Genomic DNA, 24,993 nt, shown 5'->3' on the forward strand with positions numbered 1-24,993 from the left:
CATTTGGCACGTTTAGAAGCTTGAGCTAAGTAAACAAAAATGTTGAGGCCAGAGGCAGGAGGAGCTGGCAAACAGTCACCTAATCAGGTCACAGTGACAGGAGTGCATTATGATCAAGCACAGCACATGACATATGATAAAAGAAGTATGCCCGTATCTTTCCTGCTGTCACTCGAAGACACGGCACTGAAGTGTCATTTCTTAGCTGGCAGTCTTGTTGACATAATCACGTCTTGTTAGAAAAAGTGTGTGAGAGTTCGTGTTTAAAGGTATAAGCTCGAAGATTTTCATGTAAATAAATGTCTGTTAAGTCACTATCTATCTCCCAATGACGTAACACAATGGTGAATGAGCCGATGGCCAACTGATGAAAGCCTTTGCATTCACAGTATATAGTATTTTTATGAACTGGGTGTTGGTGCTGACTTTCACGGAAAGAAATCACAAGCGTCACTCAGCAGTGGTTGGTCTGCCAGAGAGGGTAGGCGGAGCTAAGCGGCTGCTTTTCCGGTCTCTGCAAGTGTTGCGAGTAAACAGTAATCTACTGTGGCTGAACAAACAAAGAAAAGATCGATGGCTACAGATACAACTTCAAAATGAAGATCCAAAGAAAAAGAAACAAATTAGACGCTCAGATGAAGGCAAACAGTCTGAAAAGGAAAGCGAAACTGAGATCTGAGAGAAAACAACTTTAAGCTTCCAAATTATCGCTTATGCATGATGACAAATGTAATTTCATCTTTGACCTGCATTTTTAAATATTTTTTAGCAGCTGGTGATTATGTGGTGAAAACGTCTTTACACCCTTTGAAAAAAAAATCTATGCTTTCTATTATTCGCATTATTACCAATGAAGCACAAAGACAACCGTTATTACTGCATTAGACTGGAGGAGGAGGAGAGAGAGAAATATGTTCTTACCCCTTGGTTGCCATTAAACCTGATCAATGGTCGCGATGACAGGACCTATAAAAGACAAATAACAGTGTTAAATAATTGAAACGGTAAACACATCAATTCAAATAAATGTCTAGACAATATCGTACAGGTTCCAATAATAAATGGATTATGCAAGTGTTTAAGTCTGAGCCTTCCTTCAGATAAAAAAGACAAAAGCTGCTGTAATGCTTCCAGCAGTCATTTCTTTAAGTCATGCACTCAGTGCTGCAGCATCAGTTTATAAATTGTTACAGGTTAAAACCTCCATCATTTATGAGTTGAGTTTCTCAGCAATAGGAAAGCAGGCTATTTAGTGACTATTATCAAGCACCTCCATAAACCAGTTTAACAGTGATAAAGAGTTACATAAAACCTTTGTGTAAAAGGAGCTGTTAGCCACAGAGAAACCACACTTTTGATACCATTTTCTATTCAAATCCATGAGATTGCATCGTTATATTTGCATAAACTCACATCATGAAGAAAAAAAGTTAAGCTCTGTGTTTATCAACCCTGCTCCACCCATTAACCCCTGACTAACTACAAACTGCAACAATTAGCATGTCCGCTATCACCTTCTCTGGCTGATAAAGTAAAACAGAAATCACAGATCATGTGTGTGTTGTTGTCCAGTCAGCCAGTCACCCTGTAGCTGGAGCTCACCACTGAAATTCTTCAAATACTTTCACACACAATAGCTCCAAATAAGGCTCAGATAAGTCTGGTGATGTGGGTGGGAGAAATGCAGTAATGCAGTCATTACAATTGCCAGAATTTCAGCTTCTCAAATTAAAGGATTTGCAGTTTTTTCCCCCAATGTGACACCAAATAGGATATTTTTCACTGATGGTTGGACAATACATGTATTAAACACGACTTCCCCCCCAAAAAACATCCAATTTTTGTGAACTATATGAAGAAATTATAATAAAATAACCAAGAAATCAATAATAAAATATAATAGTTGAGTTTGAGTCTGAATATGTTGAGTTGTTTTTGTTTGGGTGTCCAAAGATGCTTAATGACTAAAGTCCAGGCAGGATGGACACATTTTATAAAGCGCATAGCACATGTGCAATGTAAGATCACTCATTTATAATAATGAGTAACAATAGGAAGAAAAATGACCTCCTGAAAGTCTTGTCAGTTTCAGAGATGCAGGAAAAGAGGAAGAGCTGAGACGGGTTTCCACTTTGCTTTCAGTTGTATTCTGCTCCTTCAGTATCAGATCCACTGTCCTGGGGTTACTCTCCGTGGTTTGTCATTTGATTTCTAATAACTCCACATTTAGTTTCAGTTTAACCGTTTCAAATAGTGGAAAATCAAAAAAAGAGCAGGACTTTCTTTCCACCAAGCAAAGATTCAAGAGATTCAAGCGATACAGAGAGATGAAGAGTTGTTTGAGGTAAGGCGAGCTGAACAAATTATTACAGGGGTTCAGTTATAAAGCAACTGGACTACAATTACTGTAGAAACCTGTGTTTTATAATTACTTCTCGGCTCCATAGATAAAGTAAAGCTGATGCGGGTGTCCTGCAAAGCTGCAACAGTGAACTACAGACAGAAAGCCAAAACAATCCTTGAAAAGTCAACCTAGACTTTATCTTCAAGAATATTTGTTGTCATGATGTCAGAGCTGAATATAATTGAAAAACATTTAACCACCAACACAGAGACATATTGTGGAGCATGAGAGGAATCTTTCTGACATTTCTTTGACTGTAGAAACAAAACATTAAAAAAAAAAGAGGAAGACACTCTCACTTATCCTCCTCGGTGCTGCAAAAGTGGATCAAATGTCATCACGTTAAGCCGCTTTCCCATTGGTCAAAAAAACCGACTAACACCCGCCAACACCTGGCTTTTTGCTTAACGGGAAAGGTTATCATATCATTTGCTAGCCCCGTTAGCACACATCGTGATGATGATACCAGAGCGGAAAGATTAGCCTGCCAATAATGAAAATAGTGACTGGAGATATGCTCCCATTAAGTGTTGTGGAAGGGGAAGGCTTCCGTAGGCTGATGCCATTTGTTGAGCCGGACAACAAGCCACCATCACGCCGGACAGCAGCTATGAGAGTGGAACACATCGAGTTACGTGTTATGCAACACAGAACAGAAGTCATGCAGTCCGCTACCGCTGTGATGTTTGACAACGAAATGTGACAACGTTAATTGAAGGGCCTGTTCAGGTTCTTCAATAAATGCATTTGAAATTGTTCTTGCTTTCCATTGTTGGCAATTTATTTACATTAATGTGAAAGTGTTAGGCTATATGCCTGTATGAGAACATTAACTACTATCGGGGCCGGGAGGTCCGTGTCCGACGTACGTTTCTTTTTTTTTTTATGTTTCTCGATTACTCGTTCATAAGGTAATTAGGTTACACGAATATTGATATTACTGGAAATGCCCATCCCTAGTAATTAACGCCGCCGCTCTGATTGGCATTGATGGGAACACAAAACGCGTGTCGACACGCTAATCTCCGCCCCCTTTCCGGGACGATGCTATGCTCCGTCAGTAACTTCTGCGACTCCTTGTCATCTCAGCTACTAATTCCGCCGGTCTCCGTCCAAGCAGCGCTCGAACAACATTCCAGATTTGTCGGTGCTGAGTTTGATAAAATCTGAATGAGTAAAGATGTTACGGTGGTTAGGCTTTTATTGTATCTGTTTCGGGCACGTTTGTGACGTCAGACGGTGACGGCAGAAAAGAGACCGAAAGTATAGAGTATACTCCACTGGCAATGTGAGACTAGAGACAATCAGCATTTATAAGTGTGTCTTTCCAGATCTGAAAAACCCGTGTGAACGTGTTAAATTCAGGTGGGAAAGGTGTATTAGAAAGGTCAAATCTATTAAAGGCATAACATCTTTGCATTCCTGCCTGATCCTGACCCGCAGACATGGAGCATGTTTTTTAAACTTAAAACTAATTCATATGATGAAATGCTGGTGGTAATACTGACAATCCAAATTTATAAAATTGTTACATATTTATAAGGATGAAAAAGGAGAGTCATATTAAAGTCATATTTAGAAAAAAAGAGTAACCCTATCTGATCAATGTCACTGAGGCCCCTTTTATGCTGCCAGTTCAAACTGGGATTATGACGCCTCTGTTACGTTTCATCTTCTATGTAAAACATATGGAGGCAGAACAGTGTGGTGAAGTCGTTCTGCCTCTGAGCCGGCATCGAAGGTAGTAACTGAGGCGTAACAGAGGCAAAGCGATGTCAGTGTAAATGGCGGAGCTGGCAGGGCGAAACAGCGGCATGTGCAGGTGACAGCAGTGCTGTGACAACCGCCACACCGAACCATCCTGGCTAAAGACGAATAAGGACAATGATGGTTTAGAAGTTCAACTGGCACTTATAGGCCTGGGTTATGTTACCATTTCTTTTAGTACATATAAAAAATATGCCTTTCAAGCTGACAGTCAATTTTGATGGCCTTGAGGGTTTTATTGGAAATCTGTGGTTCATAGGAGAGAATCTGTGTTTAAAGTTAATATGTTTAAACAATAGTATTTTAACTTAAATATATTTCTTTTGTGCAATTAATCACAGCTAATTGTGCGATTAATTAATTCTTTATCGATCGACAGCCCTAGTAAAAACATAAACTGGGGTGACTTTATGCCGATGTTACTTGGTCCATTGTAAAATGACAAAGGCGTCATGACGGTTGAGCTTCGTTATGCCGCTGTGGTGGAACTGCGGTGTAAAAAAGGGCTTGAGCTACTCCTGCCTCTCGCATCCACCTCCAACTTTTATTCCCCTCATACTTTTTAAATCCTCCAGGTAGTGAAAAATTACATAATCGGTCCATTGGTACTATAAATTCCCAAATACGACTGTAACTGCTGTTATTATACTTATGTCAGAATTGACATTAGCATGCTAACATTGTAAGCTGAAGTGAACATAGCAGAATGTATACCTGTATGTAAACACTATTGTTGCAACCGCTTGTGTTACATTGTATTGATACTGATACGTTAAATATCAACATAAGGTTAGTATATCAACAACTTTAAAATGTTACATGGACCAAAAACACATTTCCTGCTGCAAATTAGTTGTATATATGAACATCATTTTCTAGGACAGGGCTGGTCATTGTGAGCATGTTGCCATGCTATGGATAGCATTTTGCTAAAAGGTATAGAGTCACAGAGCTCCTTGCATCGTAGCAAACTGTTAGCAGACATAACTCACTGCCATGTGGAGCATATTATCAGAGATTTGGGACATTGTGAACTCTCAAATAGTGATTCACTTCATCTGAACACTTCTGACCCACAGAAATTAGAATCAGAGGTAGAAGGAACTTCCTCGGTTTTCCGGCCCACAGTACGTGTGTCACTTTGCCCACAGCTTAAAACCCTCAGAGCCTATCCAAGAACAGCAGACCTTTCATGGAGCCACACTCTCTGGTCTACCCCTGCAATGTTCAACACAGCCCCAGTTTTAGCACTCCCACCCTGTGCCCTCCCCCTCCCCCCAGCCCAGCACTGCTAACATAGTGCTACCCTCAGCCTGTTCATTTGAATGGGCTGCTGACATGTCACTATTCTCTGGGACCCGAGCCCAGAATGTTCCACAGAGCTAACCTTAGGGACAGAGTACGGGTCCTGACCATGGATCGATGACAAGGCTGTAGATGTTCCCACACGCAGCCGCCCAGCAACAGAGAGAGGATCAGCTGGGCCGGGAGCGGTCCACAATGTTGTTAAAGTCATGAATATTTGACTTCAGACTGTACATTGCCTTGCAAATTTCAGGCATAATTATTTTCTCTGCAAAGGTTGTTTTAAATCATAACACATCTTATCACACTTTTAGATGAAAGCCTACTTTAAATCTGAATCTGCACTTCATTGCCAAAGATCAGCCAATAAATTATATCTAAGAGTACACTAATTAGGGCTGCACAATTAATTGAATATTGACCTCGATCACGACTTTGGCTTTCCACGATTAAATTAACATGAGGGGGTGATTCTGACATTTAAAATGGGATTGATCGAGACGTTTGGCATGTCATGTCATGAGAAGATGAAAAGTTGGTCCCCGAAATGTCTTCAGTTGTTTGGAAGTATTTCGGGTTTAGGGCAAGTGATGTTAAGCATGAAAAAGATATGGAAAAAGTGTATGAAACCTGTGTCTGAGCCGCAAAGCAACAGAACTAACTTGTTCAATCACCTGAAAAAGCACCACAAAGTGAAGTATGACAGACGTATGAAGGCCAAGAGGAATAACATCGCTGCTCCCCGTCCTTGACCAGCGTCATAACAGCAACGCTGTGCAGCGTAACACCCTATCCACCCGACTCCCAAAGACACACTGACATTACCAATGCATTCCGTTTGGCCAAAGAAATGCGTCCTATAAATACTGTGGGTAATGTGGGCTTCAGGAAATGTGTGACAGAATGGCATATCTTTTGCACAATGTGCTCAACAAATTATCTCTCCAAGGTGGCATTACCTGTGCTGAATGCAAAATGTTGGTGAGCATAGTCATTCAGTTTCAATGAGAGAGGTAGGGAGGTGCGGGCAATCTGACAGGCGGAGTGACAACCGGCGCAACCTCGTGAAATTCACGCGGTCATGCTCGGCTCACTCACACACCCACCCACTGAGTTCAAAGTTTGTTTTTCCTACGCGACACGCAGACGTAACCACACAAATCACAATGGATGAGAGCCTGATCCTTGCTGTATGCGAGTTCCCGGAGATATATAACCACTTTGTAAACACTTACCGGGACATAAACAGGAGGGCCACAGAGCATCAGCGCTGAAGACTGGATGCATCATGTAAAGTGATGTTTTAACTTAAGCTAGACTACACGTTACCTTAGTTGGTAACGGTTACGTTACAACTATGCTAATTTAGCTAGTTGTTCTAAATACAACAGAAAGCCGATAAGCCTATAAAGAAAATACAGTTGTACCGACAGGGATACACTAGTGCACAGAAGCGGATTCCATAGCTACCACACGTTGATCGCATGACGTTTACTCGCAGAGTGCTTGTCTGCCCGTCTATACGCATGAGGAGCGCAGCGAGACCCGGACATCCAAGCGGGTACGTAGGCAGAGTGTCGCCCCCCGTCTGAAAAGACCTTTAGTTTGCAAAAGCTGCAAAACATGAGCTGGAATGTAGTTGTAGTAGTGAAAGTACAATAAAAAATGTTGTACCCAGAACTTGCTGATGATGGTGATTAATAATCTTGATCTCAATATTGATCAAAATAACAGAGATTATCGTTTTGGCCATAACTGTGCAGCCCTAACACAAATACTGAGCCTCCACAGCTGTTATTTAGTAGAAAGGTTTTAAACCAGTCTAAAGTTGAGATCAGATTTTTACTCTTCACCTTGGAAACAGTGATGGGTGAGGCAATTTCACAACACGGCCCATTTAGCTGATAGATGTTCCTCAGCAGATAAAGTTTGCCCTGTTGGAATGGTCGATGTTCAAATGTAGTCTTTCAAAACCAGCGAGGCTTAAAATGAGCTTGTGCACCTCCTTGGCCAACAGCAGTTGGTATATTACTATCAAAACTTTCTTCAGGTTTATCAAGAAAGTGATATTGGCTACACGTTATGCCAGCTAGGACACAATCCTCCTGAAACCTTTCTGAAAACAAGCGCAAGCTCTCAAGACAACATTTAATATAATTGACAATAAATTACAAGATGACAAATTGCAACAATTTTTGTAAACAAAGTTTGAATTTCTTTATCAAAATGAAAAATACCAGCAAGCTGAGAGTTTGTACATACAGAGAAACGGGGTGTAATCCATGGAAGCTTGCCAGCTTCCTCATACAGACTCATATAGGCGAGGCAAACACACATCATATCATCACACAGGAGTGTAACTCTCTACTCTGTCTCTCAGGGGTCACTGCCAAAGGATTTCTTTGTTTTGTAGTAGATGCACACAGGAATAGCCACGTCTAAATCCCAATGGGTACGGCTGTGGCACCCATATTGTCAGGTGTTTAGTTGCATAACTGTCACACCAATGTTCCACCGTGTCTAGGATTTCAGAGGTGGAAAGAGCACTTGGTGCCACTCGCTCCTCAAGGGGGAAAATTGTAGCGAGTGTCCCTTCTATCAGTACTGCAATGCATCATTGTGGAGTGTGTCTCATGTGTAAAAACATGGTGTACTGGTCCAAACTCCAAATCATCGGTGACAGAAGAGTGTGAAAGGAGTGTTTGAAGTAACACACAAGCACAAAGGCTTAATTGGGCCTACTTGTTGGTGTATTTACGGTAACTGGCTCCTCACTGCTAGCAAGAAACCCTTTGAAGCTTTCACTGTTCTCGTCTTATGAAGGCTGAGCTACCTTTGATCTTGTTCTTGAAGTGGCGGTGCAAATGTCTTATGTGAGCACTAGTTGTTTTGTCGTTGGGGTATCAAGATCATGTGTCTGAGTCACTAACAAATCACACTATACATTTGACTCTGTCACTAATAAATAATCAGGTACTATTTTTAGAGTGCTATTTATTGTGAACCTAGCTCCATACTGAACTTTGACACACTGTTGATACATATTAAAAACTGATTTTCCCATCTAGACTAGTTTAACCTTCGGCTTTTGTTTTTCAACGCTGGAATAATACAACAACAAGCTGTCGCAGAATGTCGGCCAGCGTTTTCTTTCAATCTAACCTAATGAGCTGGTGCATTGATTGTTGGCAGATACAATAATAATCTTAATATCCAGTAGAGTGTGATGGACCGTTATTTTCAAATGTTGTCGTGTGTGCTTGTTCTAGATAATTATCTGCTGTTTTTTCCTGTGTGTTATGCCCTTCTATAGTTCCTCTAGTAATTTGGGGCCTTGAATTAAGTGATGTGAAAGTGATGACTCAGCAGGATTCACAGCAGTCAAAGGAAAGAGGGCAGCGAGAAAGACTGAAGTAAAGCAGAAAGGGAAAGGTCTTTTATGCTTCACATTCGAACAGTAGTATTTTTAAGTTTAGACGACAGTATGTAATATTAAGATTGGCTTCCAAGACAAGTAACGACATGGTGTCGGGTTTGTCTGGTGCGCAGTCTGTTGACTGTGAGACCCGCGGGGGAGAATACCCGCTCAGACGGTGCCGATGTCCCAGGAACGCAGAGATATGCAACAAAGCTTTGTTTTTTTTTTATTTTTAACTGTTTAACCCATAGACCCACTTATAGACGCTGTTTGTCTCTTTTCCCATTGCCAGTTCCCATTGCCATCCTCCTATCGGTCTCTTTTCTGCTCAGTCACAAACTCTTCTGTCTGACGTCACAAACGCGCTAGAAACAGGGTTAGTAAAGTGCCCCAGTGAAGATGACTCGGCGGCAACAAATTCGGAACGATGTTCGAGCGCTGCTCTGACAGAGACCAGCGGAATTTGTAGCTGAAATGAGTCGCAGAAGATACCGATGGAGTATAGCATCGCGCCAATCGGAGCCGAGGTGATAATTACCCCGGTCTACTGCAGAGTCATTTGACCCGGGTCTGAATGTGATTGTGACCTTTCCCACTGAGCAAAAAAGCCGGGTGTTAGCGGGTGTTAGTAGGTTTTTTAACCAGTGGGAAAGCGGCTATAGAGAGACTTCTATCCACCATGTTCTATGTTGATCTAAATCAACACAAGCCTTATAACAGCTGTGAAATCTAAGCTCATGAAACCAACATACTGACCATCATCTAACTGGAAGGTAGCAATGTGCATCTCTCCGTCTGGGTCAACTTGATTTAGAATCAGTGACAAACTGGAGCCGAGATGAATCTTAAGAAGTCAGTAACATGATTAGAGTTCATTCTGTTTAGATGTGATATGATGCGGAGCAGGAAGTGACAATATACACTGTTTGTACCTCTCCCATTGGTGACAAGAGGTTAGTGTTTTGATAGCTTTTTCATGTCTCATTTTTTGGTGTCACAATCAGGAAGTAAGAAAGCCTAGGAAGTGTCCGAATGCAACGTTATTCTTTGTCTAATGGTAACCAATAGGTTAGGCTATAGGCTACGTTGTTTTACCTCAAATTGTGGCCCATTGTCTCTCAAGATTTCTCTCAAGCTAACCCAGGGTATCTTCTGGTTATTCAGCTTTACTAACCCAAACAAAGGAGATCGCATTAAGCAGTCACAGAACGCTGGATATCAATCCGGTCAGTCAACCCAGAGTTTCCTTAAGTGTGTTCACAGAACATTGAGTGAGCAGCGTATGACCAATCACAAACACCAACAAGTCAACTGGCAGAAGATTGACATATTGTACAAACTCAGAGCAAACTATGACCTTAGAAAACTATGAAGAAGTTAACACATAATCAAGGCTAAAAGTATCAAAGCATCAGCTGCCAAAAGCACAAATTAAGTCTCACGATATCAGTTTCTTCTCATTACTGTACGATAGATCTGACCACAAAGAACTACTTGTTCCACTGAGATATGTGTGTGGCTCAGATTTATTCTTATGGCGTATGACACTTTGTAATTTATTCTTTCTGCTGCAGCCCGACGGTATCGAACGGACTTATGGGGCGAAAAAGATTTAGCCAATAATAACAACATAGTGAAAAGAAGTAAGTGCACTCACTTTCATTAGTACAAGTACAAGGCTTCAGTGCTTTGATCAGACTCTGTTGGGGTATTATATTCTTGAAGCACAATGAATATCCGTCATGAATATATTTCATATGAAAAATCATTCTGGAAAGCCAAAGTGTTTTACGGGTCTCTGAACACTCTCGCCATCCTCCGTCTCATGAGCTTCGTGATCAAAATACCTGATTGGTCAGTAGGCAGTGTTTTGTTCAGGGTGATCTTTCATCTTGAATATAACATGCTTCAGAGGAGGTAAGCTGTGAAGCGTAAATTACCACAGAGATGTAAGAAGTTAACCACACTAACCCGGAGTGAACCCTGAAGATGCTTCGCTAACTGCTAATCCTGCTTCGTAGCACAGGCCTCTGGAACACAGCAACATCCGAGCAACATGGCTGCCTTCCTTGTGAATAAAGTGAATGGTATGTTCTGGTGAAAGGTCGTGGGCTGAAATTCAACAGTCCAATTTCCATGTCACATAACTGTCACTTGGCTGAAAACTCCCTCAAAAGACTTTGAGCGAGAGAGGCAACCAAGGAGAGATTTCACAGAAAATAAATGATGGATGTGATTTTTCAGTGATTCCTTCAAGGTTTGTCCTCATTCATGTTTCATGAATTGATGCAACAATCTTTCAGACATGTATTAAGGTTACTCCCGACCCCTGCTAAGTAACATAGAAGACTGCATGAACTTTGTCCTTGGGCTCCAATAAAAATGTTTACGCTTTAACCCAATTTCAAGCTTCATACTGCTCCAGCCTTGGTCAAAAACCACAGGCGCAAAGCATGTTTGTGGACCAATGACCAAACCCTGCACTGACTGATTTAACAGGTCAGGGAGTCTGCTCTGTGTGCACTGATACCAGGTTGACATGGTCACTTGTGGCAGCCCTGCCAGGACATAGGAACACGATGACATTTAGAGCGATATTTGGCATTAGTGGTTATAGTCATCTCTTGCAGTGTCCCGTGACCGGCTGAAACTGGGGAGTCAGCATTCCTTAAATAACCATAGCACTGGCACAGGCTGACCAGCGTCAAGCAACACAATCCCCACCCGGGCTCCATTACTTCCCATACCATTCCCATAGGGGTCGAGACAGGGGGAAGACTGCAGTCAGGCACACGGGTAAAACTAGCTTAATGTAAACTGACCTCCTTAGTGAGGATTGTAGCCTGTCACCACGAGTACTTAACTGAGGACTGATCTTCAGCTGCACAAAAACCTCTCTTAAGACGCTATTTTTATAAACTGTAAGTAAAACTCTTGCAGGCTTTCTGACAGTGGAGAAGGTGTGAATGTTTCATTGACGAAAACAGACATATTCACATAATCAAAAGGCTTTGTTTACAGAGTTGATCAGGGGGCACACTGATCAAAACACAATCAGTGTTGACTAAGGTGAAATCTTACTCAACAATACTGAGGACGTCCTCACGTATAGACTCAATGCCAAGCAATCAAACCAAAGCATTTCACCTCTCATTCAAATACGCACCGACTAATTTCCTGAGAATACTTTTGAGCAACTCAACAACTCTTCATTCTGGCATCGTCACGCCTTTAATTTGACAGGTGTGACATGTTCATTGTTGCCTTGTATAGCTGGTTTTGGCAGCCATCAAGTTTAATCTTTAAATGTCTAAGAAACTGTATCATAAAGAACTTGATAAAAGACTACATCATTCAACTTTATACTCATTTAGGGGGCTTAACATGTAAATGCAACAAAATGAATCATCAACATGGGTGCTACTACTGTGATGCATCCCCTCAAAAATGTTAGCTTAATACTCTATAATCTCCATTCCATTACCTCACCACAAGACAAAAGATGTGACTCGTGCCTCCAAACGGGTTTTACATTCAAACGGACAACTCGTCTCCCAACAGTGTAATACTGCAGTGCAAGGATGGGAGATTCATGCCACTTCATATGTGAGCTTTCCTGGAGAACAGCCACATCTTTCGCAAGGAAGATAAAGTCTAAGTACTGCTGAATAATTCTGTGCTGTACCCAAAACAGCCATCCAGAGACATAATTGCAAACTTTTATCAGTACTCCACTCTGCATAACCTTCAACTAGATGACGCTCAAGCCTTACTCATTTCCTTGCTTATGTCACAGCTGGTAAAAAAAGAAAAAAATGAGTCTCCGGACTGCCGGTCCCGGAGCAGGAGCTCCAGTTCACTCTGTCCTCAGACGCACCAACGGAAGAACCAGCTGACAGTCACATCTCATACAGGAAGCAGTCAAGACACTCAACTATTGCTACTTGCCCACTGGCGTTGCATAATGTATGTAGAGGAAAACAAGAAATACTCAGTTTCACAAGACTAAGAACAGTTATTCGGGGACAACATTTAGCATTAGGTTAGCTTATATCCAATAAGAGTTTCTTGTTTTCCTACAGTGAAGAATAATATGTTTTTATGAACTTTTATGAACTATCCAAGCTGTAAACATTTTCATTGCTAGCTAGGGTCTACAATATATCTAAGTAATTATGCTATATAGCGGCCTGTAACAGCCTGGTATTGAGCTTCCTTATTAAAGCAGGTTTATACATTTTCCAGTCAAACAAAAGCAAAAGTTGGGTCACAAAACATTTGTTACATCCTTGACCACGTTTCAACTCTTATATTGAAATGCACGTGTCATTCAAAAGGTTCTTCCCCAGCTCACCCCTGCCATTGGGAGCTGGCCAGTGTTTGAATTATGAGGAAGCTGGAGAGGCTCAGCTCCGGTAAAAGATACCCCAACCACACTGAAAGCCATATGAAGTCAAGTTTGTGGTGGAGTGTGGGAGATAAAAATTGCCCCTTCATTTCTATTACTGATGATTGAAAGTGCAACTTCAATGCGACTCCATTTAACACATATTTTTCTAATTAATTATTTTACTACATCATTTTTAGGCAATTATTGAAAACAGTAGGCTAGGCATGTGAAGTCATTTTCAATTTAATGTTATTTATTTAAAGGGGGGTATTATGCTAATTTCAAGCTTCATATTTCACTCTGTGATACCTGTGGAGTAGCTTAGCATAATTTACATTTAAAAAACCTCCTCTTTCTCACACTGGTGCTCTGTGCAGGCCCTCATACAGCCTCTGCCTTAAACAACTCAGTCAGTGTTGTCCCTTTAAGAAACCCCGTCCCTTAAGCCCACTTTCTTCTGATTGGCCAGCTCCTTGAGGCCTGCTAAGGCTGCACTTTGTGACATCACAAAGTGCAGCGTGTAGAAAAAACTGTGAAACCTGGCGTTCACAGCAGCCTGCAGACTGAGCTGAGAAGCCTGGGGATTACTCCAACATACTTTTACCTACAGATTTGAAGCTTCCCCCACGTTTAGTCTGGACATCCAACATTGTACACTGAACAAAAATATAAACGCTTTTGTTTTTGCTCCCTTTTTTTATGAGCTGAACTCAAAGACTGGTTTTCCGACCCCCCCTGACCCCCCCAATACAGGTAAACTCCACATTTTAGAGTGTCCTTATATTGTGGCCAGCCTAAGGCACACCTGTGCAATAATCATGCTGTCTAATCAGCCTCTTGATATGCCACACCTGTGAGGTGGATGGATTATCTCGGCAAAGGAGTAGTGCTCACTAACACAGATTTAGACAAATTTGTGAACAATATTTAAGAAAAATAGGCCTTTTGTGTACACAGAAAAAGTCTTAGATCTTTGCGTTCAGCTCATGAAAAATGGGAGCAAAAACAAAAGTGTTTTTGTTCAGTGTAAAATAATATAAAATGTGACACAGCATAATACCACCTCTTTAAATAGGGTAAGAAAATGTCAATATTTACAAAAGTTTTTTAATGTTTTATCATAGTACAGTAATAATTAGTTAAACACGCGTTTAAATTTGTAGTATCTTTAACATTTCAACCCCCTAGAATGGTTAATACTAAAGAAGCAAATTCAATCTTTACGCAAAAGCAGCAAAGTAGTTGCTGATCAAATGTGGTCAGAAAAGCATCATACGTTGCATATAGTTTGAGTTTCTCAGATCTTTTATCACATTAGGTTATGAAAGAGGACAAATCTACCCCATGCTAAATAAAAAACAATAAGAAGCCCAAGTTTCATGTTGACGGAAGTTGATCATGTAACGCACCTGATAGAAATCTGACCACGCTTTCTTTGTAAACATAAAAAGATATCTTTTCTTAAGCTGTGTTTGTGCACATGTATATGTATATTTGCACTGCTCCAGGTTTGTTTTGTTGGACTGTCATTGTCGTCTTTGCATTTTAGCATGCTACTTTTTAATATCCACGGCTCTGAGCACTTGTCTGCGTGGTGGAGAGAACTCGTTTGTATACTCACATAATGTAATGTATACACATAGAAAATGTAATTAATTCAGACTCAAGGCGCACCTGCCCATGTGCATGATCACTGTGCCAGAAAGGTGCTTTGACATTCGCCCATCATCTGTGAGCGTGTGATGATACTGTGACTGGCAATGAAAGCTGTTAAGTCACGTTAAGGTGCCTTATATAACTTACAGTATACGTGTGTTTCAAGGCTTAAAGCTAATAAACAAACAGATCCAATGCAAAGTATCAAAGATATCCTAGCTCTGACACTGTTTACAACACTATTTTGGAGCTGCACACCATACTGCTCCTAACCTAACCACAAACCAAGCTATCGCCACCTTACCAAGCAGACATCGGATTACTCAATGCCTAGATCTGGTCAAGTTGTGAGTGAGGGTTTAAACTCAAATAACGGGTTCGACAGTAAGCATACAGTGAGCAATGCAGCTTTAGTAGGTTGCGAGACTGCAAGCCTGTACAAGAGGCAATTCTCAGTTACGGTGCTTCTTAACTGTTGAACATGACTTGCAACTTCTGTCATCCATGTACAAGCCAACTGCACCGAGTTGTTTTTTCAAATGTTTAAACTTATAATACTTTAAGGAAAGCCAAAAATGCTAAAACAATCTGAATTTTTTTGCCAGGCCTGCTTATCAGAATGCAGTTTTACTTGTCATGAGCCCTAGAAAATGATTGATAACCAATCACACTTCTTTTTCCATTTTGCACAAGCTAACGTAAGCTGATCCGCAATGCAAGTTGGAAACAGCGACACAAAAATGTCTGGATGTTTTGTGGTTTAGAAAAAAAGAAATGCATATTTTCCTTTGATAAATACAAGAGCACAAACATGAATCAAAAAAGTTTTTTATAAAAGTATTGCTTAATGCACATTGTTGAAACGTCTACATCAATAAAAAACAGTCCTTTTAAACATTAAAGAGAATTCACTGACCTATATTCATGTTTTCAAGAGTTAAAGGGGTTTGACCCATATGTTGACAATTTCCTCTGTGCGTCACATATTGGGTCAACACTCTTTCTACAACTAGTAGTCACCCAATTACCTGTTACAGTTTTATTGTTCAGGCTTATCGGCTACAGGCCTGCTGCACACAGACACTGAAGCTGCAGATAAGGCCCTGTCCTGCTGGCCTGCCAGGTTTTCCCTGTCAAATATTTATAGACGCTGAAACGTTAGATGGCCATCAACAGACTTATATATCCAGACCAGAAGGCACAAGCAGCCCTAGCAGCAGGAGACACATTTCAGTGACTAGACGTCGAAATTGCCTTCTTCCTTAACAAATACTGACAGTGAAATATGTTGAATCTGCTGTTTAATAACTTCGACGCACCTCTGAAGCTATCAAGTTAACACGAGCCTGTGGTGACAGTGAGGGGGTTGGGAGAGGAGATGGCCATCTTTCGCACGAATACTGGGTACTTTTCCACATTATTCACCATGTTGTCATTAGATACTCTTCTAAGGCAGGGCTCCCCCAGAGTTAACAACTGAAAAATGATTACAGGCAGCGACAGGACAGGGTTTAGTCGTCACCATGATGTGTGGGCAGCTGCTAGTTTAGCTCGCGAGGTTTGCCAGATTTTTTTTGACAGCTTAACAAACTTTCTGGAAACATCTGCACACATACACACACACTCACACACACAACAAAAGTTGCTCTACATGTTCAGTTCACATAATGGTAGATTAATATGCGCACTTAGGGAGGGGAAGTTATCAACATAGCGAGTCAAAACAGTTAAGCAAACACCCTAATACAATGAAACAACTACAGGAGCTCAGCACCCAGAAGCACTGATGGGTTCCAGACAACTGGGAATCGAGAACTTCCCAGTTTAAATTTCCGACTTCCGAACTGTGAAGTCTGAAACGCAGCATTTTTCCGACCTCCGACTAGAAAAAATTCTTTGAACGCCATTCGGTCGGAGTTCCTACTTGTGAACTCGGAGCAGATTCATCTACCCCGACTTCACCATTGAGAAGTCGGACGTTTCTACTGGGAAGTTCTCGAGTTCCCAGTTGTCTGGAACGCAGCATGAGCCTGATACATGCTGAGAAACGCTACAGTGTTAGTGTGGAGTCTGGGTGTAGCTACTAAAAGCTACCTTACATCCGCCAGCAGCCAGCCCGGCCAGCTGAGAGCTGTTGGTCGCTAAACTAGAGACTTTTCAGACCACACTGAGCAGCCTCAGTCTGCCTGCTGTGTATCGCAGCATGAAGGCAGCAGCAGCAGACAGAGTGGGGACTGACCTCACTCCGCCTGTCACTGACGCCCGGACACACTTCAAACGCAAACCAAAATGTCACGGTACCAAAAAGTGGCATTTACCTTGCTGCTCTGATAGCCTTCAAACGCTCTCAGTGCGCTGTCAGTGAGTTTAACGTGAAAGACGGAGACATTGCTACCGTTGCTCACTCTTCCACAGGACAGTCCGTAGCACTGCTCCTCCTTCAGCGCCGCCATCTTGCTACCGTTCCCACCACGCGCACGGACGCACTCTGTCGTAAACCGAGAACTCCCGTTGCTTTTCAATGAATATTCAATGACCGGTCACTGATGATGAAGTCATTCAGCAGTAATGAAGCCCTATATAGCCACACGTGTATTATAACACATCAAATATAAACAACAGTAAGCATAACATAATTCAATATAAAACACATGAATTATTGTTTAGTAGTCGGTACAGGTAATTATTTACTTTTACTAATTAACTCAGGCACAACACATGAAACAATTCATGTTTGTGATACAATTCTGTTTTATAATTTTGTTGTAGTTAATAATAGGTGAAAAAATACAAATAATGTAAATTCCCCATTGCATTTAAGAGTGAGCACAGCACCTTGGTAATGCGTTGGAAGAGGGGAAACGATAGGTCATCTGATTACGTCAGCGAAACGTCAATGTCTGAAAAAACCCTCCAGTTTGGGAATATCCAGAAAACCGGGGAATGTCTCGCTCTAAACGAAGAAACATGATACTTGTAAACACTGAATAGTTAAGACATGACTATCTTGTTTCCTTTAATACAGCTGCTTTACAAATATGACTGGATGAATTTTAATTAAAGATGTCTCATACGGAAGTGCACTGATATTTCTAAATTCTCAAGATGACATATTAATGAGGCATCAGAGCTTCCGTTGTTTAATGTTGTGCCAAGAACACTGTATGAAATCACTCCGGAGGAAAATAGTTTACCTGATACCTTGTTACTGACGCTTGTGAGATACAGCAGGAGAAATTGTGACACAATTACACACACAAAAAAAACTGAAGGTTGGTAACAGATACATTTTATTGTGATGAATATAAAATTAACAAATGCAGGGAATGCTGGGAGCTTTAATGTACACATCAACAGCAACTTTTGGCTCTGTGTACCTATCATCTACTCTGCAGGAGCCAAAGATTTGGTGATGTCACTAACTTTAATTCAGAGAGCAATAATCAAAAACAGCGTAATAAATAATTATCTAAGGGAACATAATGAAAAAAACTACACAGGTGGAAAAATATGGGAGAATAACAAAAAAAATCACACCAAAAATTGTACCTGAAGGGTCTTCCTTCAACATTTGGTCTTAATCATCAAAAATTGAGGTATAATTGACTGAAAATGAAAAATAAACTAACTTTCAGCATTATTATAGCCACATCACTGAACAAACTAGGAACCATTCTCCATAAAGGTAACTAGTCATTAAACACATGTTGAAAAGAAAGTATCTACTTTAGCTGTTGCTATAATGTATGTATTTACAACTGACCAGATTAATACACCACTGAGCATTGAATAACAATCCAATACACAGTCATGATAATGTATGAAACAGCTTCGTTGTCGTTGACACTGTGCCAGATAGACATTACTTTTTTGAGGCTGCAATTTGGTGCTTTTGTTCAACTGTAGTGTAGTGAGGTCTTTCTTACATCCATTCTCCTCCATATGTTTAGTGTGTTGCAAAACCTTTCATTAGACCATCACACCAAAACTCCAACCTCAATAGGCACCATGAAACTGACCCAACGGCTAAAGATGCAGTCTCAAAAGATCTTACTGTTGTATTGATTACATTGTATGAGTGTTTGTATTTCTCTGGTTGTCTAGTGTGTGAATAAAAAAGTGTGTGAAAAAAAAAGTGAAATCACATATTTGTGTATGGGAAATAATAAATTAACTGCACAATCTGACGCATTTAAGCATAATATAGGACCATAAAACAGTAGCTATTTTCAACATATTTTAAATAACTCCTATGTGAATCTATGGTAAATTATTTTTCATTAAATGCAAATAATCAACATTATCTACCAAAGAGAGCAAAAGAAAACAGTGTCTGGCAACCTGACGGATATGCATTAACCTAAAAGGTTGTAAATGCATTGTCCATATGCAAGTATTGATGTTTTATTATTTGTCACATATTAATTCTCAAACATAGCAGAGAAAGGAGGGTGACGGTGAAGAAGTAACTGACTGACATTTCCACACCCTTGACCAAAGTTTAGAAGGCACTGCCAGATGTGCTTCTGCGTCTCTGCTCTCACATTGTTGGGTCTTGGTCAGGACGTCACGACAGGTTTGGTTCAATTTCTAGCAGCTATGACAACGGATAACGCTACACCGCCGATGGCTACTGCAGTGGCACCGAACAGCCACTTCCAGCTGAGACCCTGGGGAAAGAAGAAGTAACAAAAGAGTTGTTAAGTAGCTTAAATTATATCGTTACACAGCGAAAAAGGTCAAAGCGAGATACTCATCACATTTAAAATACTACTATTTCACTGAGGCTCCTTGTTTGTTACCACACAAAGGTTCCCTTGAGTGCTACAGAAATATCAGTCCTCATCATGTGATGATGGACCAGGATTCCACTGAAATACTGCTGTTTCTTTCAGGGAATGACTGTCTCACCCATGAAGACTTGGCCCGGTGTTTCTGTGTGCCGCTGCCACTGGTGGGGTTACCCAGCATCTTCTTATACATGGCCTGCTCTGCTCCTCTCTGCTCCGAGTTCTTCTTCACCAGCTTGGAGAGCTCTGCGTGGATTGTCTATACAGAAGAGACAAGACAAGTAGATCCTGAAGGCTCCATCAAACATCTAAACTCCTCTGTACTCCACCAACCCATAACAACCCAAGCCTGATATCCTAATTAATGGGAGTGTGTGAGGATGATAATACCCTTACATCAGCAGACACAAGCAGTCACCTTGTGCTCTGAAAGGCATAAAGAGTGACATCTCAAGGCTTTTTAATGGATGGAAGAAGCATTGATTCAACACACATAATCAAGTACAGATTATTCGCGCCATTCTTTGTTGTCTTACAAGAAATCAAAGGATTGTTTCATAGAATTAGCCTTCCGTTTAGCCCACATGTGCACACACTTCCAGGATATGTGTTCAGTTATTGTTTCATCACTGTCTCAGATCTGAGTCACTTTACTGCTGGTAGAGCCGGTGAGTGACTAAGCAAACCAGTGCACTTACAGACAACAAAACATTACAACATTATCACTTCCTTGTGAGCACACTATACCTTTACAAACATCTGTCAGAACTATCAACGTGAGCACATGTACAAGTTTAAACCTTGAGGATTTGTCTGTTCTAATCTAATGCTAAGAGTAAGCAATTACATTTACAGCACTGTGTTTGAGCGCCCAGCGCAAGATGGCACCAATGTTGTGCAATCAGCTACAAACTAGAATGACAAAAAAAAAAATGACACAACACTGACTCGTCCTCAGGGTGAGGATAAAGTAGGCTAAACAAACACATGTTGCACCCTGTCCTAAAAAACATCCCATGCGCCCAAACACCGCGATGAGACAGTTTGAGGCTGTCTAAACTGGAACTGTCAAGTCTGCTTGTCACGTCAAAAAGTAAACAAAACCACAGACAAGTAAATCTCCTCTCATCCATTTGAGTTGAAGATAGAGGGCGTGTATAGCTGACATCAGTGTAAAAATGTAGACAGCATGTCTGTCAGCGCCTGGAGAGGAGTGCGATGGAGCGTCAGCCTGTGACGCCTGTGCCTGTTTAACACCGCCTCATTGATTATAATGGCAGCATTCTGGTAATGTCACTGAAGTGCACCCGCTGTAGAACACGAGGTTATTCAAGGAGTCTTTTCATTAGTATAGCACTAGAAGCAAGTCCAAGTAGCTAAACAGCTAATCTTGCACCGGTTTAATAATGTGTGCTGGCACATAGACTTAATCCAAACACACACTAGGCTGATAGCTATTGACACAGGATTGCCAGGCGAAAGGGCCTGCTGCATACAATCTATAAGCATGCATCATTGGACTTCATAGGGGTGGGACTAAACTCCAAATCTGTAATCTTTTTTCCCCTTTCAATTTAAAGGTCATAATTCAATTGAATTTTAGATTTGAACACTTTTGTAAAACAATGAGTTATGCCAGAAAATGTATTTAAATGCAAACTTATTTTCCACTATTATTTTGAATATGACGATAATGAGAATTTGATCGCAGAGGCTAGTTGACAGGGTACAACTGATGAAGGCTTTATAAACAAGTTTAATACAATTATCACGACGAGCAGAACACAGACATGAGCAGCAGGTATGTTTCCAGGATATTCTGCTTGGATATTCCAGATAAGGTCTTTTAAAATTGAACACTTTGGGATTTAGACATGGGAAATACTATAAACTGATGTTTAAGTAGGCATTCTAACATTACTGTTGCAGACCGTGCAGTCTCGTAAGGAAGTGTTGCCACACCTGGGACTTCAGGGAAGCAGGAGGATTTTCCAATACTGTTTGTCTTTCTCCTATTTCTCTTCCATCTCAGGCTACAGGTAAGCTACGCTGTGTCATCTTTGAACAGTGTTATTTTTTCCTTTTAGCAAGTAAATATGCAGACTTGAGAGAAAGAATACAGGGAGAATTCCTCGATTGATTTCTATGAAAGAAATTGAAAGCTCATTTCAATTTTAAATCAAAACTCTGGCATACCTCGTACTTCAGATATTAAAGATTCCTCAGTACAAACAGGCCCATTAAAACAGCAACCCACTTTAGACTTTTTTCTTGCAGAAGGCAATAGTGTAATATATTTACACTGCATGTGTTGAATGAAAATCTTAAGTGGAGGCCAGGCCATGTGCTGTTTCACAGATTGGTGTAGGACACAAGTGGGGGTTCTGGGCACGAGTTCCGAACTGCTGCAGCTCACAGCTGATCCGAGAATCCCACGCACTGAGCCGAGTTCTGTCAGATGGCCTTTTGTAGCCACAAAACCTCAAACACCGGAGTGTGTGCATGAGCAGGAGAACAGTTACTGGGCTAGGTATTAGATATGGCTGGGGTTCAGGGCAAACCTATTTACAGCAACAACATGAAAACAGATCCTCTGAAATGATGAATCAGCAGTCCACCTGACCTTGCACTACAAACTGATTTGATATTTTACCCTATGGCGCCATCTACTGGCCACAATGAAGACTATTTCTCTATACAACAAGCTATGTTTTACCAAAACAGAATGGGAAGAGTTAAAGAAGTACCTTGTTGCTGGGTTCCAACTTCAGTGCCTTCCTCAGAGTCTGAATGGCGTCTGCGTATTCCCCTTGCAAGGCTAGTACCTTTAGGGAAAACACACCATTTAAATTAAACAATGTACGACACACTAACAGAGAAAGTGAAAGAGAAAACGCGGTGTGTACCTTGCCCATGCGGAAAAGTGCCTTTATGTTTTCTGGCTGGTGAGCCAGGGCTGAGACACAAGATTTAAGAGCTGCATCATAGTGGTCCAGTTTCAGCTGAGAGGCGGCCATGTTGTTTAAACACTTTACTTTCACATCCATCAGTTCGTTCTCCTCCTCAGGACTGATGTCAACTACAACAAAAGAAACAACAAACAAAAGGCTTAAAACAGGTACAAAAGTCACAAAAATATAATCTATTAAATAATCATAATTTTCATACGATCTTCATTAGAATGAATGAACATTATTCTACTCCTTGCCTATCATCACCTAAGGCAAGACACCATGAGGTTTTTAACCATGCAAGACATCTTAGAGAAATGCCAGGAGTGAACATAAAACTGTCAAAAATCACAGTAAGCATGACCTCTTTGCGTGCGGTGCTTCCCTCACTGTAAGATACCCCCCTTCACTGTAATAAACTTTCCTACACGGACTCCCCTGCCACCATCTCACCTTTAGAACTCGACTCTGCTATCTGCAGGGCAATGCTATACGAGTTGACTGCAAAAGCATAGTCCCCATGCTGATAATGAACGTTGCCCCTCTCTCTCTTATGTATGGCCAGGGCAATCTTTTCTGCAGGGGGCAGAAGTTCCAGGTCTGGGGCATCAGTAGCTTCCCGCAGTTCCACTTCTAGAGACAGCTCAGCGTTGGGAGGAACCTCAGGATCCAGGCTGATAAGATGAAGAGAAAGAGCCAAGTTCAACAGTTCAGGAAATAAAGATGCAAAGATCAATCGCTAGATTACACACAAGGGAATTTACATCCGTTTGTAAATGAATTGTAAAAACAAAGATTAGTTTGAAATTGCAGCTTCCATCAGATTATGTTTCCATTAAAGCTGCAGCTAATAAAGTCTTTTTGCATTTAAATTAAAACATGTCCCTACCTCCCACGAGCACCATATGCATATTTTGCATCGGTCTGGATCAGGGCCTTCTCTCCCATTTCCATGAGCTGAACTGTGAGATCCAGCGCCTGAAAGGAGAAATACCTCATTCTAATGCAACACAAACTGCTGTAGAGACTGTGGTATCTCTATAGAGACTCTCCCATTCAAGAAGTATTAGACAGTATATAACAGGTTTTACCTGAATGACATCTCCATCTCCGAGAGTGAAAGAGAGGTCAGGCTGCTCCTCTACAAGTGTCCCATCCTTCAGACATGTTTTAAGATTAATCTTTACGTTCTGTCCTTTCTGTGGTCGACTGTCTCTCCCTTCACCCGTCTCCAGAACCTTTTTCTTCAGCTGGTCATTACCTGGACACAAATACAATCAAATAATTTTTAGTCAGTTAGAGAACTAATCGCTGTTTAGTTGCTGTTGACCAAACTCCTTAGGCTTAGTGTTGCACAAAGGGATAATAATTTGGATGTACAAGCTGACATTTTGCCAATCTGTTACATACCTAATACATCCAGCCATTCCTCCACAGGAGCCTGAGGGTCTGTGTCTGCAGTTTCCTTTTCAGACTCATCTGTGTTTTTTACCTTCCCACCCCCGGCATCTTCCAGAGGAGGGGGGTCGTCGTCAATATCGTCTTCATCTAAAACCTCAAAATCCTCCCCGCTGTCCAGCAAAGAGGTTCGTCCATTCTTCTTTGAAGGCACACTGTCAGAGCTATCAGAGACGTCCATAGTCTCCTCTTTTTCGGTCATTAGTGGAGTAATCTAAGAAAGAAGGTAATTACAAAAAAAATTGTTGATTTCTAGCAACGTTTGTTCTAAAACTGAGGGCCTACTTATTATCAAAATCAATGTTTAAAGGATTCATCCGCTGCTAGATTACACAGGTAGCTTCTTGTCATGCTAACATAACACTACAATAAACACGACTGCCATCATATAAAACCATTCACGACTGAGCTGAATATCAATATAAATAAACTTTTTTTTTTAAAATATCACAATTTCAACTCACCGGCAACTGTTTTGCTATGACAATATATTACGATGATCAACAGCCACACGTTTCCAGAAGTTTCTGACAAGTTATCCCCCGCTATCTTTCAAGCGGCTAGCAAGCTAACACACGTTAGCCGGGGAAGTTCAGTACAAACTAGCATTAGCTGTAATCTCGATAGGTATATAGCTAGCTAGCTAGCTACTGTTAGTGAACACTAACTGACTGTTTTTATACTGTCCTGCAATGAACCCCTGCTTATATTAACTTCAGATAGAGTGAGTTCGTCAAAGTGGCATATTTATATATTATTTTATCAAAATAAGTAGAAGATTACCTTCCAACACTATCTATGCAGAGGCTTGTTTTGGTCCTGGACAATCTCCCCTCCAGTTCACGGTGGGGAAG

At 41.0% G+C, this 24,993-nt stretch overlaps 2 protein-coding genes across 3 annotated transcripts in view; both read right to left on the reverse strand.

Moving 5' to 3' along the window:
- The window catches only part of ell (elongation factor RNA polymerase II), a 43,184-nt gene extending 25,783 nt beyond the window's left edge, over positions 1-17,401 (reverse strand). Inside the window, exons 1-2 of the mRNA XM_069680458.1 lie at positions 17,259-17,401; positions 922-966 (exon numbers count right to left, since the gene is read on the reverse strand). Of these exons, the coding sequence (XP_069536559.1) occupies positions 922-966; positions 17,259-17,393 (180 nt within the window). The 5' untranslated portion in view covers positions 17,394-17,401. The remainder of the gene's footprint in view (positions 1-921; positions 967-17,258) is intronic.
- An 818-nt stretch (positions 17,402-18,219) lies between these two features.
- fkbp8 (FKBP prolyl isomerase 8) lies at positions 18,220-24,988 on the reverse strand. 2 transcript variants are annotated; one of them, XM_069680022.1, is made up of 9 exons: positions 24,923-24,988; positions 24,092-24,353; positions 23,773-23,942; positions 23,571-23,659; positions 23,135-23,355; positions 22,637-22,809; positions 22,478-22,555; positions 19,852-19,989; positions 18,220-19,610 (listed from the first exon to the last, which is right to left on the reverse strand). In XM_069680022.1, exons 2-9 carry the CDS (start codon positions 24,339-24,341, stop codon positions 19,524-19,526), a joined length of 1,206 nt encoding a protein of 401 aa, XP_069536123.1. In that variant the 5' UTR covers positions 24,342-24,353; positions 24,923-24,988; the 3' UTR covers positions 18,220-19,523. The 2 variants fall into 2 exon arrangements, with proteins under 2 accessions (XP_069536123.1, XP_069536125.1); XM_069680024.1 differs by lacking the exon at positions 24,923-24,988 and adding an exon at positions 24,604-24,691.
- Between the last annotated feature and the right edge of the window lie 5 nt (positions 24,989-24,993).

This window comes from Semicossyphus pulcher, unplaced genomic scaffold (genome assembly GCF_022749685.1).
Source record: "Semicossyphus pulcher isolate SPU_LCO1_2020_fin unplaced genomic scaffold, fSemPul1.0.p SCAF_4, whole genome shotgun sequence".
NCBI lineage: Eukaryota > Metazoa > Chordata > Actinopteri > Labriformes > Labridae > Semicossyphus > Semicossyphus pulcher.